At 40.3% G+C, this 20317-nt stretch overlaps 1 protein-coding gene across 3 annotated transcripts in view; it reads left to right on the top strand.

Moving 5' to 3' along the window:
* Positions 1-20317, top strand: part of LOC139751353 (mitochondrial ornithine transporter 1) — a 75635-nt gene that overhangs the window by 40222 nt on the left and 15096 nt on the right. For all 3 annotated transcript variants that reach the window (XM_071666714.1, XM_071666713.1, XM_071666715.1), the window contains exons 5-6: positions 165-311; positions 3257-3437. In XM_071666714.1, coding sequence (XP_071522815.1) covers positions 165-311; positions 3257-3437 — 328 coding nt within the window. The remainder of the gene's footprint in view (positions 1-164; positions 312-3256; positions 3438-20317) is intronic.

A 20317-nucleotide genomic window follows, 5' to 3' on the forward strand; every position in this document is an offset into this window, starting at 1 on the left:
TTTTGTTAATCAGCATACTTTCCAAAAAGCTACAGATTAAAAATTTTCTTAAGTGGAACAATATCACCTCACTAAATAGTTATCAGAGTAATTAGGTAACATCTGATTTCTGAAATTAAAGTTTAGTGCTCATTAAATGTATTTTCTTGCTGATTACTTTACAGAAAGTAGAAGATCTGTCAGCCATCAGCAATGCGTCTGCTGGTTTTCTTGCAGCATTCTTCTCATCCTTTACTTTGTGTCCAGCAGAGCTGGTTAAATGTCAGTTACAAGCTATGAGAGAAGTAGCTCTATCACAAAACAGGGAACCAGTAAGTTGTTTTTCTTTTTTTGTTTACTGCATTCCTGTGGTTTTAAAGGTAATAATGAAAACTTAAAATGTATTCCAAAATTTGTTTTATGGTGTGGATTTACAAATGAATATTAACCCTTAGACTTCCATAGTCATCAAATGACAGTGCCTGCTTCATTGATATTATCACCAATTGACAATGCATTTGAATCGGGTCCTAATTTGAAAACCCTGTTGATGTTTGATTCCAGTACTTGTACATAGATGTCACCAACATTCTTCTGTCAGAGCTAGAAAAATTTTTACATGCCTCAGTTACACATAGGTCTTCATAGAAGGTATCCATTCACTGACTTGGCACATTAACACGTGCACATGGTTATTTGATACAATCAATACTTAGGGTGAATGATGAATAAATGATGTAGAGGAAAGCTTGTTTTTGTTATACTTCTCTTCTGAACCAGAACAGCAAGAAATTCTGTTTGGAAAAGGCAAATTATGTGCGAGTAAGGCTCAAATGACGCTAGCAAGCAGATAAGCCACCCCACACATCTGCTTACTCATATTAATGTTTAATGTAATTTAATGCTAAATGCTTGAGCTTGTATACTGTTCTTTTTGCTGCAGTGGAAGATACTGTTTCACAAAAGATAGCACAAAACTACAATATTTCTGATTTTTTTTTGTCATTGAAAAATTATACTGTATAATTGTTAGTTAGAAAGATTTTAGTACTATGAAATTCATTTACATTATAGCTTTACACTTACCTTCAGGGATTCCACTATAGTCATAAATACTGCATAATTATGAATTCATGTGGGAGAAAGTCATTCCATGCTACACATTTTCAAACAAGTAGTCAGGTACCTGAAGTCTCATGATGTTTACTTCATCTCCCATTCTCTCTTTGAAAATATAACCAATGAATATATTTGGTAGCTTAAGAATAATGAAACAGTTACTCAAGTATTATTGCTTAAGTTTTGGGGGACAAGATTATTTGTTCATTTGGTAAAGTAGATAAAGTAGTGTGTGTAAATAATACTTAAGAGTTATGTGCATCGTGTGCTTATTGCATACAGCCCCAAGATGTCCCCAGCTGCTGTGCTGGACCATAGATTATACTTATTCTTGCACATTTTTTCTAACAGGGAGATGATAGGCAAGTCATCATCTCCAACTACAAATGTAAGCTGGTAACATTAACCCTAACCTTGCACCACAAGTGTACCTTTGCCCACAGTGTCATATCCCCTTCACCAAAAAGCTCTATTCCATCAGATGCTCCATATGCTATCACATCACTCCCACTCATATAAAAACTATTCAAACCCCTGGACTTGTAACAAACACTTGGACAGAAACTTCGAAAGTACCCTGACCAACCCTTGCACTCATCATGAACACCCAACAAAGAACAGCACAAAGCACACAATCCCATTCTTCACAAACAAGCCCCTCTATCCCACTAAACCCTAACCACAAATTAAACATCCTTAAATTCAGTGCTAGTGGCATCAGAAACAAATACACAGAAATAGTCATCCATCTCCAAGAACACAACATCCACATAGCCTTCATCCAAGAGAGAGGATTCACTTCCAGATCAACCCTCCCACTTTTTTTAACATCTGCACCACCCTCACATAAGACAGACAACAAGGACAAGGAGGAGGACTCGGTGCTCATTCACCAAGCCATACCATTCTCCAACATCAAAACAGCTCATAGAAATGGCAACACTCTAGATGAATAGTCCATAAGAAAAAACTTAACAGTTCTAATTACAACAATATCGTCTGCATACCTTCCTTCACCGCATGCATATCCAGATTTGTTCCCGCAAGAAAAGTGAAACAGTGGGATTAAGCATACCAGCCTTAAGAACACTCAATTTAGTAACCTATAGACCACCCAAAACTGAAATAGTGGAGTTCAGTGTGATTCTAAAAAAAAATTAAGGAAATACTGAGGAATACTGACAAGCTAGAAACAACAGTGGTCAAGAGATTTCACATTTAAGTCATCATAATGGGAAAAGTTTAGATTGGAATATGTAAGGAATTATAAATTCAAAAGAAGAGAGCAGTACCTTGGCAGATGACAAAGAACAATTTAAGACAATAATTGCTGGTGTCTTAGCTTTTAGTCTTAGCTTTTAGATATTTATTCAGATATTTAATCTCAAAATCACCACTTCAAAATGTCCTCCAGTCAGATTTCACACTTTGACTTCCATTTCAAATGCTAATGCAATCATTACTCTAAAAGAATATGAGTTATTAGAAACAGAAAAAAGTGCATTATCTGTTTTCAAGGTAATTTTGTAACATTATTATATTCAGAATTTCTATAATGGCTAGGTAACACAAAGTGTCATATTAAGAGTAGAGTGGCAAAACCTAGTTTTGCTAATGGTATAAGCACTTCGATGGGGGGTATGTTAGTTACATCATGATGCTGACTTTTTTCAGCTAATAGTGGGTTAAGGTGTGAAGTCTGCAATGTGTAATTAATGGTTTTTGAAAAAATATTATTGACGTGTCATACTTCATTTGCTTATTGCCAATGAAATATGTGGAGGAAACTGTGTTTCCAGTAATATATGTTAGATTTCAACATATGATGAACATTACAAATATAGGAAATTGGATACCTTATACATAAGAATGTCTCTATTCATCCAGGAAGTTCTGATTTTGATTAATAACAGTCAGAACAAAACAAAGATGCCAAAGCTTTAAAGATATTTTCATAGAAAGCTTGTACAATACACAAAAGCTGTATGTTAGCAATAACTTCAGCATTTGTGCCCATCTCTGGCATCTTCCTCCTGAATTAATCTCAAATTCAAGGTGTGGTGAGTAAGGCCAACAAGCCATGTATTCTATATGATAAGCAAATGATGTATGGGATTAATGATAATTTGAGCAAACATTAAACTGAGTCATGTAACAGGAACGTATTGGCCCATGGAAACTCACCAGACAAATCTTGAAAGCGGATGGTGTTGCAGGTCTTTTCCGAGGACTTACTTCAACTTTTGCAAGAGAAATGCCTGGGTATTTCTTTTTCTTTGGAGGTTATGAGGCTAGTAGAACTCTCTTGACACCCAAAGGAAAAACTAAAGATGAAATTGGTAAGAATTTTTTTTGTTTTTCAGTCTGTAATTATATGCAATTTTTGAAGTGTTTATGGATTAAGTCTGAGTTTATGGGATATTTGCATCGTTCATACTCATTCCCACATGTTAATCTTTTGTTATCCTCTGGATTTAGACTGGGAACTTCATTTCTGCAAAATTAGTTCCCACCAAAGGTGCTCATATTCATTTGATCCACCTTGTGTTAATGTGTGGAATGAATGATGTTAGTCCTTCAGTATTTCAGGTGTTTATTCACTTTGAACTTTAATCTAAAATATAAAGTATGCCAGGAAGTATATTAACTTTTATAGCCTTCCTTGGTAGAAATAAAGGATTGCCCTTTCTGTAGCTAATATCTTTTGTCATCCAATGCCTACGGGACTTCTTATCTTTTGCCTGTAACATTAATTACTGGAACAAATTATATGAAGGGTGACACACATTTATGTATATTTCACCAGTAGTACATACTTGGTCATTGTCACCACACTAGTCTCATCATTTATCCAGTAATGCTGAAGTTATCTTTAAATTCTGATGCCAGAACACCATCTTTATTATTTTGAAAACTAATGGTTACATTACCCACATTCAAACCTTGTGGACCTAATTGATTCACACAAAATGTATGAATTTCACTTTGTAAAGTATTACAGTTCCTATTGCCACCTTTGGAATGTCATCCCAGCATCATACTTACTTTGCATTCTCCTGACCCCAAACCTATTTTCCACCAGTTCATATATATTTTTATGCCATAATCCTCAGCCATTTCTTTTGAGTACAATCTCCTCCTATAAACTTCATCTTGTCTGTTCTGATGATGTTAGGGACAGAGTTCGTAATGTTTACATCTAAAATATTTCATAGATCCCTTGGGAATTATTCAGGGCTCAATATCAAGTCTGAATGTTGTTAGTGTAAAGGGCTTTATCAAAGGTGATCATTTGTGATTAACTTCAAATCTTACAATTCATTAGTCCATAATAATTATAATAGTGGGGAAGGATAAGGGATAAAAAACTTTAGGGTAATTTAGGTCAAATGATGTTTCTTGTTACAAATGGACCATTATGCATCCTGATTAATTTATTACCCTATCCTTTATAGAGAGGACCCTCTTAAAGTGATGCCTCATAAAGTGACACTTCACAATAGTGACAATTAAGAATTAAGTTATGTATTCTTAGAACAATACTAAGACTTTGCAACAGTGACAGTTTTGAAAAAATTCTTACTTTTAATTTACCCTTTTGAATATTCTTTTCCACCGCTAATAAAATATTAAAGATATTTTTAAGGTTTTCCAGCCCCAGGGCCTTTTAAATGATACCAAAGCTAATATTATAAATTTCTATGCCAAATGCACCAAGAGTCATTTGGAATCATATTCCACCTACTGATGGTTGTCTTATAAGGAACACCGGGTGTACATACAAGTAATACTGTCAATATTCCTTTGGCTCAAAGACCTTGAAGAGCAAGATGTAGCTTGAGTTGCTGGAATTACAGTACAAGGAGCTGACCAGTGAGGAACTTTAACAATTGGAGGCATAGGAACTCCAAGAGTACGGAGAGGTTATTGGCATCAGTATAGCCCCTAATACAGGCAAATTCACAACCAACTGCTTTGCAGAAGTGTTTCATTATTCAAAAAAGGCTTTGGCCCACATTACTGACATAAATCCCAACCATTAACATGCCCTAGTATTCTTTAGAAGGCTTATGGGTGTTTAATGTGCCTATAATGAAATCTACCAAGAGAGAAAAGGGCAAGTAATACAGCTGACATTGGATAGCTTTTTGAATAACCAAAATACTGGTGCTACCTGCCTGGGTACCAGGAAGGTTAATGGCTGGTGCCTAGTGAGGCAGCACTTCCATGGTTGTCAAGTATTACTCCTTTGCAGCAAGTAAATGTCTTTTCTTTCTGTCTCGCCTCCATGTGGGGTGCTGTCAGTCAGTCAACAAGCATATTAGTTCTCCATCTTGTACATCACACATGACAACACATAACTTACATGATTCTTTCTTTGTAATTCTATATTTTCCTTTGATAAGCACTAAGCATTGGCCCTTCAAAATCTCATTGTAAGTACTTGTATGTTAGCAAAGCCCTATTCCTATACCTCCCGGTAACCCTCACTTCATCCTCAACCCATTCCATCACCACCACCACACATACTTATCTTCTTCACTGCTGGTATCATTAAGTTTCATCTGACTTCATTAGCCCTAACTCCATCCCATGTTAGTTTTGGTCAGGAACACAGTTCCCTAATAACATGTGTTTATATGTGTTTAATAGCTCATCTCATGACAGATCTTTAAAAACAATACATCTCCAGGAATATAACACCATCATAATACGAGAGCCATAGAAAGAAATTTTTAACATGTAGGGCACTGCATAGTCTGCTGTACAAAATTATGAGACGACAGCAGTTTCCAGAACTGATCATGATGAAGGATAATGACATAATTTGAAAACCATAGACCAAGCAGATTACACAGCTTACATACAAATCATTCAAATTACTAAAAGTGTGCAGATAACATACAACTCGCATAAATTATTGAGAAGACGAATAATGAAAATATGGTAAAAATGAGACACTGAAAAAGAGTCACAGATGAGCCCACTTTAGATGACTGTCATGGGACTTAATCAAATTTCTTATAGATAAATTTCAACTTTTTGCTCAAGAATGCATTCTTCATTACCAACAATTGCATTAACTTTTCTTGAAAGGGAAAAGTTGGTAAATTAAGTTATAAAGTGGGTAAGGAAATTAGTTACCCTTTACAGAAGCTACCATTCCTTTTAATCAAGCTAATTGACTGGTGCCCTTAATAGGAATTTTTATTAGCAATCATTTGTTCTTTCTGAAGAATGATTACTGATTTTTTATATGGATTCATACTTTATGTACAAAAAAGACAGAAGTCTGTTCAGAAATGTGATAAAAACATCTCATGAAAGGCAAACATTCTGGCACACACATTCTTGCCTATTATAAACAGTTGGTATCTGTAAGCAATGCATCCACGCTTATGTCACTGGCTTTCCTGACATAGGTAAAAAAATTTGATATAACTTATTTTCTGTTTTTCAGTTTATTTGCCTACAAATTTTACATCATTCTAAACAGGTTTTATTTTTTAATAGAGTTGTAGTGCAAACAAATGATAGCTAGAGAATGAATGTGAGCAAATGTGGCATTTCTTCATGTTTCTGGTGCTACCTTGCAAATGTGGGAAACAGCAGTCAAGTATAAAGAAAAAATTACCAAATTTAACAAATCTGCCTAAGAATATGCAACTCTTATCTGAACCAACCAACAACACATGCTGTTTCAATTTGGTTAGGCTGCCAATTGCGAAAATGTAGTCAAGGCAAGCCTTTCATCATGTTTCAACAGGTGTAAATAATCACTGGACAGAACCTAGGAACATACTCGTCTTTAAATGAACATTATATACATTTACTTATCCGAGGCGATGAAGAATGTGTGGAAGGAGAGAATGTGATCTCAGAGAGTAAAAATGGGTATGTTCGAAGCAATGGTAGTTCCAACAATATTACATGGTTGCAAGGCATGGGCTATGGATAGGGTTGCATGGAGGAGGGTAGATGTGTTGGAAATGAAATGTTTGAGGACATTATGTGGTGTGAGGTGGTTTGATTGAGCGAGTAATGAAAGGATAAGAAGAGTGTTGTTGAGAGAGCAGAAGAGGGTGTGTTGAAATGGTTTGGACATATGGAGAAAATGAGTGAGGAAAGATTGACAAAAAGGATATACGTGTCTGAGGTGGAGGGAACAAGGAGAAGTGGGAGACCAAATTGGGGTGGAACGATGGAGTGAAAAAGATTTTGAGCAATTAGGGCCCGAACATACAGGCAGGTGAGTGGTGTGCAAGGAATTCAGTGTACTGGAATGATGTAGTACACTGGGGTAGACATAGTGCCAGTGGACTGTACCAGGGCATGTGAAACATCTTGGGTAAACCATGGAAAAGTCTGTGGGGCCTGGAAGTGGATAGGGAGCTGTGGTTTCAGTGCATTACACATGACAGCAGCTAGAGACTGAGTGTGACAGATTGTGGCCTTCTTTGTCTGATTGCCTGGCATTACCTTGCTGAAGCATGGAGTAGTGATGCTGTTCCTGAGGGACAGGGTAGCAACAGAAATGGATGAAGGCAAGCAAGTATGAATACGTACATGTGTATATACGTAACTGTCTGTATATGTTGATATGTATATGTTCTTGCATGAGCATCTTATAATTTTCCAAAAGAAGGAACAGAGAAGGGGGCCAAGTGAGGATATTCCCTCTAAGGCTTATTCCTCTGTTCTTAACGCTACCTCACTGATGCAGGTAAAGGCTAATATGTATGAAAAAAAATATATATATATCATACAAACTTCCTGCCAGGATCGAACCTGGGATCCCTGTGTAACAGGCAGGAGCATTACCACTAGGCTATGATCTCCCCTTATATTTATCTATTCATTATACTTAATCGCTGTCTCCCGCGTTAGCAAGGTAGAATAAGGAAACAGACGAAGAATGGCTCAACCCACCCGCATACACATGTATATACATAAACGCTCACACATGCACATATACATACCTATATATTTCAATGTATACATACATACACATGTACATATACATACTTGCTGCATTCATCCATTCCGTTGCCACCCCGCCACACATGAAATATATATATATATATATATATATATATATATATATATATATATATATATATATATATATTTTTTTTTTTTTTTTTTTTTTTTTTTATACTTTGTCGCTGTCTCCCGCGTTTGCGAGGTAGCGCAAGGAAACAGACGAAAGAAATGGCCCAACCCCCCCCCATACACATGTACATACACACGTCCACACACGCAAATATACATACCTACACAGCTTTCCATGGTTTACCCCAGACGCTTCACATGCCTTGATTCACTCCACTGACAGCACGTCAACCCCTGTATACCACATCGCTCCAATTCACTCTATTCCTTGCCCTCCTTTCACCCTCCTGCATGTTCAGGCCCCGATCACACAAAATCTTTTTCACTCCATCTTTCCACCTCCAATTTGGTCTCCCTCTTCTCCTCGTTCCCTCCACCTCCGACACATATATCCTCTTGGTCAATCTTTCCTCACTCATTCTCTCCATGTGCCCAAACCATTTCAAAACACCCTCTTCTGCTCTCTCAACCACGCTCTTTTTATTTCCACACATCTCTCTTACCCTTACGTTACTTACTCGATCAAACCACCTCACACCACACATTGTCCTCAAACATCTCATTTCCAGCACATCCATCCTCCTGCGCACAACTCTATCCATAGCCCACGCCTCGCAACCATACAACATTGTTGGAACCACTATTCCTTCAAACATACCCATTTTTGCTTTCCGAGATAATGTTCTCGACTTCCACACATTTTTCAAGGCTCCCAAAATTTTCGCCCCCTCCCCCACCCTATGATCCACTTCCGCTTCCATGGTTCCATCCGCTGACAGATCCACTCCCAGATATCTAAAACACTTTACTTCCTCCAGTTTTTCTCCATTCAAACTCACCTCCCAATTGACTTGACCCTCAACCCTACTGTACCTAATAACCTTGCTCTTATTCACATTTACTCTTAACTTTCTTCTTCCACACACTTTACCAAACTCAGTCACCAGCTTCTGCAGTTTCTCACATGAATCAGCCACCAGCGCTGTATCATCAGCGAACAACAACTGACTCACTTCCCAAGCTCTTTCATCCCCAACAGACTTCATACTTGCCCCTCTTTCCAGGACTCTTGCATTTACCTCCCTAACAACCCCATCCATAAACAAATTAAACAACCATGGAGACATCACACACCCCTGCCGCAAACCTACATTCACTGAGAACCAATCACTTTCCTCTCTTCCTACACGTACACATGCCTTACATCCTCGATAAAAACTTTTCACTGCTTCTAACAACTTGCCTCCCACACCATATATTCTTAATACCTTCCACAGAGCATCTCTATCAACTCTATCATATGCCTTCTCCAGATCCATAAATGCTACATACAAATCCATTTGCTTTTCTAAGTATTTCTCACATACATTCTTCAAAGCAAACACCTGATCCACACATCCTCTACCACTTCTGAAACCGCACTGCTCTTCCCCAATCTGATGCTCTGTACATGCCTTCACCCTCTCAATCAATACCCTCCCATATAATTTACCAGGAATACTCAACAAACTTATACCTCTGTAATTTGAGCACTCACTCTTATCCCCTTTGCCTTTGTACAATGGCACTATGCACGCATTCCGCCAATCCTCAGGCACCTCACCATGAGTCATACATACATTAAATAACCTTACCAACCAGTCAACAATACAGTCACCCCCTTTTTTAATAAATTCCACTGCAATACCATCCAAACCTGCTGCCTTGCCGGCTTTCATCTTCCGCAAAGCTTTTACTACCTCTTCTCTGTTTACCAAATCATTTTCCCTAACCCTCTCACTTTGCACACCACCTCGACCAAAACACCCTATATCTGCCACTCTGTCATCAGACACATTCAACAAACCTTCAAAATACTCATTCCATCTCCTTCTCACATCACCACTACTTGTTATCACCTCCCCATTTACGCCCTTCACTGAAGTTCCCATTTGCTCCCTTGTCTTACGCACCCTATTTACCTCCTTCCAGAACATCTTTTTATTCTCGCTAAAATTTACTGATAGTCTCTCACCCCAACTCTCATTTGCCCTTTTTTTCACCTCTTGCACCTTTCTCTTGACCTCCTGTCTCTTTCTTTTATACTTCTCCCACTCAATTGCATTTTTTCCCTGCAAAAATCGTCCAAATGCCTCTCTCTTCTCTTTCACTATTACTCTTACTTCTTCATCCCACCACTCACTACCCTTTCTAAACAGCCCACCTCCCACTCTTCTCATGCCACAAGCATCTTTTGCGCAATCCATCACTGATTCCCTAAATACATCCCATTCCTCCCCCACTCCCCTTACTTCCATTGTTCTCACCTTTTTCCATTCTGTACACAGTCTCTCCTGGTACTTCCCCACACAGGTCTCCTTCCCAAGCTCACTTACTCTCACCACCTTCTTCACCCCAACATTCACTCCTCTTTTCTGAAAACCCATACTAATCTTCACCTTAGCCTCCACAAGATAATGATCAGACATCCCTCCAGTTGCACCTCTCAGCACATTAACATCCAAAAGTCTCTCTTTCGCACGCCTGTCAATTAACACGTAATCCAATAACGCTCTCTGGCCATCTCTCCTACTTACATAAGTATACTTATGTATATCTCGCTTTTTAAACCAGGTATTCCCAATCATCAGTCCTTTTTCAGCACATAAATCTACAAGCTCTTCACCATTTCCATTTACAACACTGAACACCCCATGCATACCAATTATTCCCTCAACTGCCACATTACTCACCTTTGCATTCAAATCACCCATCACTATAACCCGGTCTCGTGCATCAAAACCGCTAACACACTCATTTAGCTGCTCCCAAAACACTTGCCTCTCATGATCTTTCTTCTCATGCCCAGGTGCATATGCACCAATAATCACCCACCTCTCTCCATCAACTTTCAATTTTACCCATATTAATCGAGAATTTACTTTCTTACATTCTATCACATACTCCCACAACTCCTGTTTCAGGAGTATTGCTACTCCTTCCCTTGCTCTTGTCCTCTCACTAACCCCTGACTTCACTCCCCAGACATTTCCAAACCACTCTTCCCCTTTACCCTTGAGCTTCGTTTCACTCAGAGCCAAAACATCCAGGTTCCTTTCCTCAAACATACTACCTATCTCTCCTTTTTTCACATCTTGGTTACATCCACACACATTTAGGCACCCCACTCTGAGCCTTCGAGGAGGATGATCACTCCCCGCGTGACTCCTTCTTCTGTTTCCCATTTTAGAAAGTTAATACAAGGAGGGGAGGATTTCCGGCCCCCCGCTCCCGTCCCCTCTAGTCGCTTTCTACGACACGCGAGGAATACGTGGGAAGTATTCTTTCACCCCTATCCCCAGGGATAATATACATATATATATACATATACACACACACACACATACACACACATACGCACATACACACACACACACACACATACATATATATACATATGAAAAATGTAAGAAACAATTTAGAAAACAAACTTTTAGCTTGAAATGAAGCTTATTGATACAGTGGTGAAATTGATGAGAACTGCTATTGACGTTTGTGTGAATAAATTGTACATTTCCTTTTCCATAGCCAGAGGTTGAACCATTATGTGACATTCATATATATATATATATATATATATATATTTCTTTTTTCATACTATTCGCCATTTCCCGCGTTATCAAGGTAGCGTTAAGAACAGAAGCCTGAGCCTTTGAGGGAACATCCTCACTTGGCCCTCTCCTCTGTTCCTTCTTTAAGAAAACTATAAACAAGAGGGGAGAATTTTCAGTCCCCCGCTCCCTTCCCTTTAAGTCGCCTTCTACGACACACAGGGAATACATGGGAAGTATTCTTTCTCCCCAATCCCCAGGGTATATATATATTTATATATATAGATGGAGTGAAGAGAGGAAAGTGATTGGTTCTCAGTGAATGTTGGTTTGCGGCAGGGGTGTGTGATGTCTCCATGGTTGTTTAATTTGTTTATGGATGGGGTTGTTAGGGAGGTGAATGCAAGAGTTTTGGAAAGAGGGGCAAGTATGCAGTCTGTTGTGGATGAGAGAGCTTGGGAAGTGAGTCTTCCCCAATCTGATGCTCTGTACATGCCTTCACCCTCTCAATCAATACCTTCCCATATAATTTCGCAGGAATACTCAACAAACTTATACTTCTGTAATTTGAGCACTCACCTTTGTCCCCTTTGCCTTTGTACAATGGCACTATGCAAGCATTCCGCCAATCCTCAGGCACCTCACCATGAATCATATTTTTTATTATTTTTATTTTCATTTTGCTTTGTTGCTGTCTCCCGCGTTAGCGAGGTAGCGCAAGGAAACAGACGAAAGAATGGCCCAACCCACCCACATACACATGTATATACATACACCTCCAAACACGCAAATATACATACCTATACATCTCAATGTACACATATATATACACACACAGACATATACATATATACACATGTACATAATTCATACTGTCTGCCTTTATTTATTCCCATCGCCATCTCGCCACACATGGAATAACAACCCTCTCCCCCCTCATGTGTGCGAGGTAGCGCTAGGAGAAGACAACAAAGGCCCCATTCGTTCACACTCAGTCTCTAGCTGTCATGTAATAATGCATCGAAACCACAGCTCCCTTTCCATATCCAGGCCCCACAGAACTTTCCATGGTTTACCCCAGACGCTTCACATGCCCTGATTCAATCCATTGACAGCACGTCGACCCCAGTATACCGCATCATTCCAATTCACTCTATTCCTTGCACGCCTTTCACCCTCCTGCATGTTTAGGCCCCAATCACTCAAAATCTTTTTCACTCCATCTTTCCACCTCCAATTTGGTCTCTCACTTCTCCTCGTTCCCTCCACCTCTGACACATATATCCTCTTGGTCAATCTTTCCTCACTCATTCTCTCCATATGACCAAACCACTTCAAAACACCCTCTTCTGCTCTCTCCACCCCACTCTTTTTACTTCCACACATCTCTTTTACCCTTACATTACTTACTCGATCAAACCACCTCACACCACATATTGTCCTCAAACATCTCATTTCAGCACATCCACCCTCCTGCGCACAACTCTATCCATAGCCCACGCCTCTCAACCATACAACATTGTTGGAACCACTATTCCTTCAAACATACCCATTTTTGCTTTCTGAGATAATGTTCTCGACTTCCAAACATTCTTCATGGCTCCCAGAATTTTCGCCCTCTCCCCCACCCTATGATTCACTTCCGCTTCCATGGTTCCATCCACTGCCAGATCCACTCCCAGATATCTAAAACACTTTACTTCCTCCAGTTTTTCTCCATTCAAACTTACCTCCCAATTGACTTGACCCTCAACCCTACTGTACCTAATAACCTTGCTCTTATTTAGATTTACTCTTAACTTTCTTCTCTCACACACTTTACCAAACTCAGTCACCAGCTTTTGCAGTTTCTCACACGAATCAGCCACCAGCGCTGTATCATCAGCGAACAACAACTGACACTTCCCAAGCTCTCTCATCCCCAACAGACTTCATACTTGCCCCTCTTTCCAAAACTCTTGCATTCACCTCCCTAACAACCCCATCCATAAACATATTAAACAACCATGGAGACATCACACACCCCTGCCGCAAACCTACATTCACTGAGAACCAATCACTTTCCTCTCTTCCTACACGTACACATGCCATACATCCTCGATAAAAACTTTTCACTGCTTCTAACAACTTGCCTCCCACACCATATATTCTTAATACCTTCCACAGAGCATCTCCATCAACTCTATCATATGCCTTCTCCAGATCCATAAATGCTACATACAAATCCATTTGCTTTTCTAAGTATTTCTCACATACATTCTTCAAAGCAAACACCTGATCCACACATCCTCTACCACTTCTGAAACCACACTGCTCTTCCCCAATCTGATGCTCTATACATGCCGTCACCCTCTCAATACCCTCAATACCCTCCCATATAATTTGCCAGGAATACTCAACAAACTTATACTCTGTATTTGAACACTCACTCTTATCCCCTTTGCCTTTGTACAATGGCACTATGCAAGCATTCTGCCAATCCTTAGGCACCTCACCATGAATCATACATACATTAAATAACCTTACCAACCAGTCAACAATACAGTCATCCCCTTTTTTAATAAATTCCACTGCAATACCATCCAAACCTGCTGTCTTGCCGGCTTTCATCTTCCGCCAAGCTTTTACTACCTCTTCTCTGTTTACCAAATCATTTTCCCTAATCCTCTCACTTTGCACACCACCTCGACCAAAACACCCTATATCTGCCACTCTATCATCAAACACATTCAACAAACCTTCAAAATACTCACTCCATCTCCTTCTCACATCACCACTACTTGTTATCACCTCTCCATTAGCCCCCTTCACTGAAGTTCCCATTTGCTCCCTTGTCTTACGCACTTTATTTACCTCCTGCTAAAACAACTTTTTATTCTCCCCAAAATTTAATGATACTTTTTCACCCCAACTCTCATTTGCCCTCTATTTCACCTCTTGCACCTTTCTCTTGACCTCCTGCCTCTTTCTTTTATACATCTCCCACTCATTTGCATTTTTTCCCTGCAAAAACCATCCAAATGCCTCTCTCTTCTCTTTCACTAATAATCTTACTTCTTCATCCCACCACTCACTACTCTTTCTAATCAACCCACCTCCCACGCTTCTCATGCCACAAGCATCTTTTGCGCAAGCCATCACTGCTTCCCTAAATACATCCCATTCCTCCCCCACTCCCCTTACCTCCTTTGTTCTCACCTTTTTCCATTCTGTACTCAGTCTCTCCTGGTACTTCCTCACACAAGTCTCCTTCCCAAGCTCACTTACTCTCACCACTCTCTTCACCCCAACATTTTCTCTTCTTTTCTGAAAACCCCTACAAATCTTCACCTTCGCCTCTACAAGATAATGATCAGACATCCCTCCAGTTGCACCTCTCAGCACATTAACATCCAAAAGTCTCTCTTTCGCGCGCCTATCAATTAACACGTAATCCAATAACGCTCTCTGGCCATCTCTCCTACTTACATACGTATACTTATGTATATCTCGCTTTTTGAACCAGGTATTCCCAATCACCAGTCCTTTTTCAGCACATAAATCTACAAGCTCTTCACCATTTCCATTTACAACACTGAACACCCCATGTATACCAATTATTCCCTCAACTGCCACATTACTTACCTTTGCATTCAAATCACCCATCACTATAACCCGGTCTCGTGCATCAAAACCACTAACACACTCATTCAGCTGCTCCCAAAACACTTGCCTCTCATGATCTTTCTTCTCATGCCCAGGTGCATATGCACCAATAATCACCAATAATCAATATATCCCTGGGGATAGAGGAGAAAGAATACTTCCCACGCATTCCTCTCAAGTCATAGAAGGCGACTAAAGGGGACGGGAGCAGGGGGCTTGAAACCCTCCCCTCCTTGTATTTCAACATTCTAAAATGGGAAACAGAAGGAGTCATGCGGGGAGTGCTCATCCTCCTCGAAGGCTCAGATTGGGGTGTCTAAATGTGTGTGGATGTAACCAAGATGAGAGAAAAGGAGAGATAGGTAGTATGTTTGAGGAAAGGAACCTAGATGTTTTGGCTCTGAGTGAAACGAAGCTCAAGGGTAAAGGGGAAGAGTGGTTTGGGAATGTCTTCGGAGTAAAGTCAGGGGTTAGTGAGAGGACAAGAGCAAGGGAAGGAGTAGCACTACTGAAACAGGAGTGGTGGGAGTATGTGATAGAGTGTAAGAAAGTAAACTCTAGAATGATATGGGTAAAACTGAAAGTTGATGGAGAGAGATGGGTGATTATTGGTGCATATGCACCTGGGCATAAGAAGAAAGATCATTAGAGGCAAGTGTTTTGGGAGCAGCTGAATGAGTGTATTAGTGGTTTTGATGCACGAGACCGGGTTATAGTGATGAGTGATTTGAATGCAAAGGTGAGTAATGTGGCAGTTGAGGGAATAATTGGTATACATGGGGTGTTCAGTGTTGTAAATGGAAATGGTGAAGAGAGCTTGTAGATTTATTTGCTGAAAAAGGACTGGTGATTGGGAATACCTGGTTTAAAAAGAGAGATATACATAAGTATACGTATGTAAGTAGGAGAGATGGCCAGAGAGCGTTACTGGATTACGTGTTAATTGATAGGTGCGCAAAAGACACTTTTGGATGTTAATGTCCTGAGAGGTGCAACTGGAGGGATGTCTGATCATTATCTTGTGGAGGCGAAGGTGAAGAATTGTAGAGGTTTTCAGAAAAGAAGAGAGAATGTTGGGGTGAAGAGAGTGGTGAGAGTAAGTGAGCTTGGGAAGGAGACTTGTGTGAGGAAGTACCAGGAGAGACTGAGTACAGAATGGTAAAAGGTGAGAACAAAGGAGGTAAGGGGAGTGGGGGAGGAATGGGATGTATTTAGGGAAGCACTGATGGCTTGCGCAAAAGATGCTTGTGGCATGAGAAGAGTGGGAGGTGGGCAGATTAGAATGGGTAGTGAGTGGTGGGATGAAGAAGTAAGATTATTAGTGAAAGAGAAGAGAGAGGCATTTGGACGATTTTTGCAGAGAAATAATGCAAATGAGTGGGAGACGTATAAAAGAAAGAGGCAGGAGGTCAAGGGAAAGGTGCAAGAGGTGAAAAAGAGGGCAAATGAGAGTTGGAGTGAGAGAGTATCATTAAATTTTAGGGAGAATAAAAAGAGGTTTTGGAAGTAGGTAAATAAAGTGCGTAAGACAAGGGAACGAATGGGAACTTCAGTGAAGGGGGCTAATGGGGAGGTGATAACAAGTAGTGGTGATGTGAGAAGGAGGTGGAGTGAGTATTTTGAAGGTTTGTTGAATGTGTTTGATGATAGAGTGGCAGATATAGGGTGTTTTGGTTGAGGTGGTGTGCAGAATGAGAGGGTTAGGGAAAATGATATGGTAAACAGAGAAGAGGTAGTAAAAGCTTTGCAGAAGATGAAAGCCGGCAAGGCAGCGGGATTGGATGGTATTGCAGTGGAATTTATAAAAAAAAAAGGGAGTGACTGTATTGTTGACTAATTGGTAAGGTTATTCAATGTATGTATGATTCATGGTGAGGTGTCTGAGGATTGGCAGAATGCTTGCATAGTGCCATTGTACATAGGCAAAGGGGACAAAGGTGAGTGCTCAAATTACAGAGGTATAAGTTTGTTGAGTATTCCTGGGAAATTATATGGGAGGGTATTGATTGAGGGTGAAGGCATGTACAGGGCATCAGACTGGGGAAGAGCAGTGTGGTTTCAGAAGTGGTAGAGGATGTGTGGATCAGGTGTTTGCTTTGAAGAATGTATGCGAGAAATACTTAGGAAAGCAAATGGATTTGTATGTAGCATTTATGGATCTGGAGAAGGCATATGATAAGAGTTGATAGAGATGCTCTGTGGAAGGTATTAAGAATATATGGTGTGGGAGGCAAGTTGTTAGAAGCAGTGAAAAGTTTTTATCGAGGATGTAAGGCATGTGTGTGTACATGTAGGAAGAGAGAAAAGTGATTGGTTCTCAGTGAATGTAGGTTTGCGGCAGGGGTGTGTGATGTCTCCATGGTTGTTTAATTTGTTTATGGATGGGGTTGTTAGGGATGTGAATGCAAGAGTTTTGGAAAGATGGGCAAGTATGCAGTCTGTTGTGGATGAGAGAGCTTGGGAAGTGAGCACGTCGACCCCAGTATACCGCATCATTCCAATTCACTCTATTCCTTGCACGCCTTTCACCCTCCTGCATGTTTAGGCCCCAATCACTCAAAATCTTTTTCACTCCATCTTTCCACCTCCAATTTGGTCTCTCACTTCTCCTCGTTCCCTCCACCTCTGACACATATATCCTCTTGGTCAATCTTTCCTCACTCATTCTCTCCATATGACCAAACCACTTCAAAACACCCTCTTCTGCTCTCTCCACCCCACTCTTTTTACTTCCACACATCTCTTTTACCCTTACATTACTTACTCGATCAAACCACCTCACACCACATATTGTCCTCAAACATCTCATTTCAGCACATCCACCCTCCTGCGCACAACTCTATCCATAGCCCACGCCTCTCAACCATACAACATTGTTGGAACCACTATTCCTTCAAACATACCCATTTTTGCTTTCTGAGATAATGTTCTCGACTTCCAAACATTCTTCATGGCTCCCAGAATTTTCGCCCTCTCCCCCACCCTATGATTCACTTCCGCTTCCATGGTTCCATCCACTGCCAGATCCACTCCCAGATATCTAAAACACTTTACTTCCTCCAGTTTTTCTCCATTCAAACTTACCTCCCAATTGACTTGACCCTCAACCCTACTGTACCTAATAACCTTGCTCTTATTTAGATTTACTCTTAACTTTCTTCTCTCACACACTTTACCAAACTCAGTCACCAGCTTTTGCAGTTTCTCACACGAATCAGCCACCAGCGCTGTATCATCAGCGAACAACAACTGACACTTCCCAAGCTCTCTCATCCCCAACAGACTTCATACTTGCCCCTCTTTCCAAAACTCTTGCATTCACCTCCCTAACAACCCCATCCATAAACATATTAAACAACCATGGAGACATCACACACCCCTGCCGCAAACCTACATTCACTGAGAACCAATCACTTTCCTCTCTTCCTACACGTACACATGCCATACATCCTCGATAAAAACTTTTCACTGCTTCTAACAACTTGCCTCCCACACCATATATTCTTAATACCTTCCACAGAGCATCTCCATCAACTCTATCATATGCCTTCTCCAGATCCATAAATGCTACATACAAATCCATTTGCTTTTCTAAGTATTTCTCACATACATTCTTCAAAGCAAACACCTGATCCACACATCCTCTACCACTTCTGAAACCACACTGCTCTTCCCCAATCTGATGCTCTATACATGCCGTCACCCTCTCAATACCCTCAATACCCTCCCATATAATTTGCCAGGAATACTCAACAAACTTATACTCTGTATTTGAACACTCACTCTTATCCCCTTTGCCTTTGTACAATGGCACTATGCAAGCATTCTGCCAATCCTTAGGCACCTCACCATGAATCATACATACATTAAATAACCTTACCAACCAGTCAACAATACAGTCATCCCCTTTTTTAATAAATTCCACTGCAATACCATCCAAACCTGCTGTCTTGCCGGCTTTCATCTTCCGCCAAGCTTTTACTACCTCTTCTCTGTTTACCAAATCATTTTCCCTAATCCTCTCACTTTGCACACCACCTCGACCAAAACACCCTATATCTGCCACTCTATCATCAAACACATTCAACAAACCTTCAAAATACTCACTCCATCTCCTTCTCACATCACCACTACTTGTTATCACCTCTCCATTAGCCCCCTTCACTGAAGTTCCCATTTGCTCCCTTGTCTTACGCACTTTATTTACCTCCTGCTAAAACAACTTTTTATTCTCCCCAAAATTTAATGATACTTTTTCACCCCAACTCTCATTTGCCCTCTATTTCACCTCTTGCACCTTTCTCTTGACCTCCTGCCTCTTTCTTTTATACATCTCCCACTCATTTGCATTTTTTCCCTGCAAAAACCATCCAAATGCCTCTCTCTTCTCTTTCACTAATAATCTTACTTCTTCATCCCACCACTCACTACTCTTTCTAATCAACCCACCTCCCACGCTTCTCATGCCACAAGCATCTTTTGCGCAAGCCATCACTGCTTCCCTAAATACATCCCATTCCTCCCCCACTCCCCTTACCTCCTTTGTTCTCACCTTTTTCCATTCTGTACTCAGTCTCTCCTGGTACTTCCTCACACAAGTCTCCTTCCCAAGCTCACTTACTCTCACCACTCTCTTCACCCCAACATTTTCTCTTCTTTTCTGAAAACCCCTACAAATCTTCACCTTCGCCTCTACAAGATAATGATCAGACATCCCTCCAGTTGCACCTCTCAGCACATTAACATCCAAAAGTCTCTCTTTCGCGCGCCTATCAATTAACACGTAATCCAATAACGCTCTCTGGCCATCTCTCCTACTTACATACGTATACTTATGTATATCTCGCTTTTTGAACCAGGTATTCCCAATC

Source organism: Panulirus ornatus, chromosome 11 (genome assembly GCF_036320965.1).
Source record: "Panulirus ornatus isolate Po-2019 chromosome 11, ASM3632096v1, whole genome shotgun sequence".
NCBI lineage: Eukaryota > Metazoa > Arthropoda > Malacostraca > Decapoda > Palinuridae > Panulirus > Panulirus ornatus.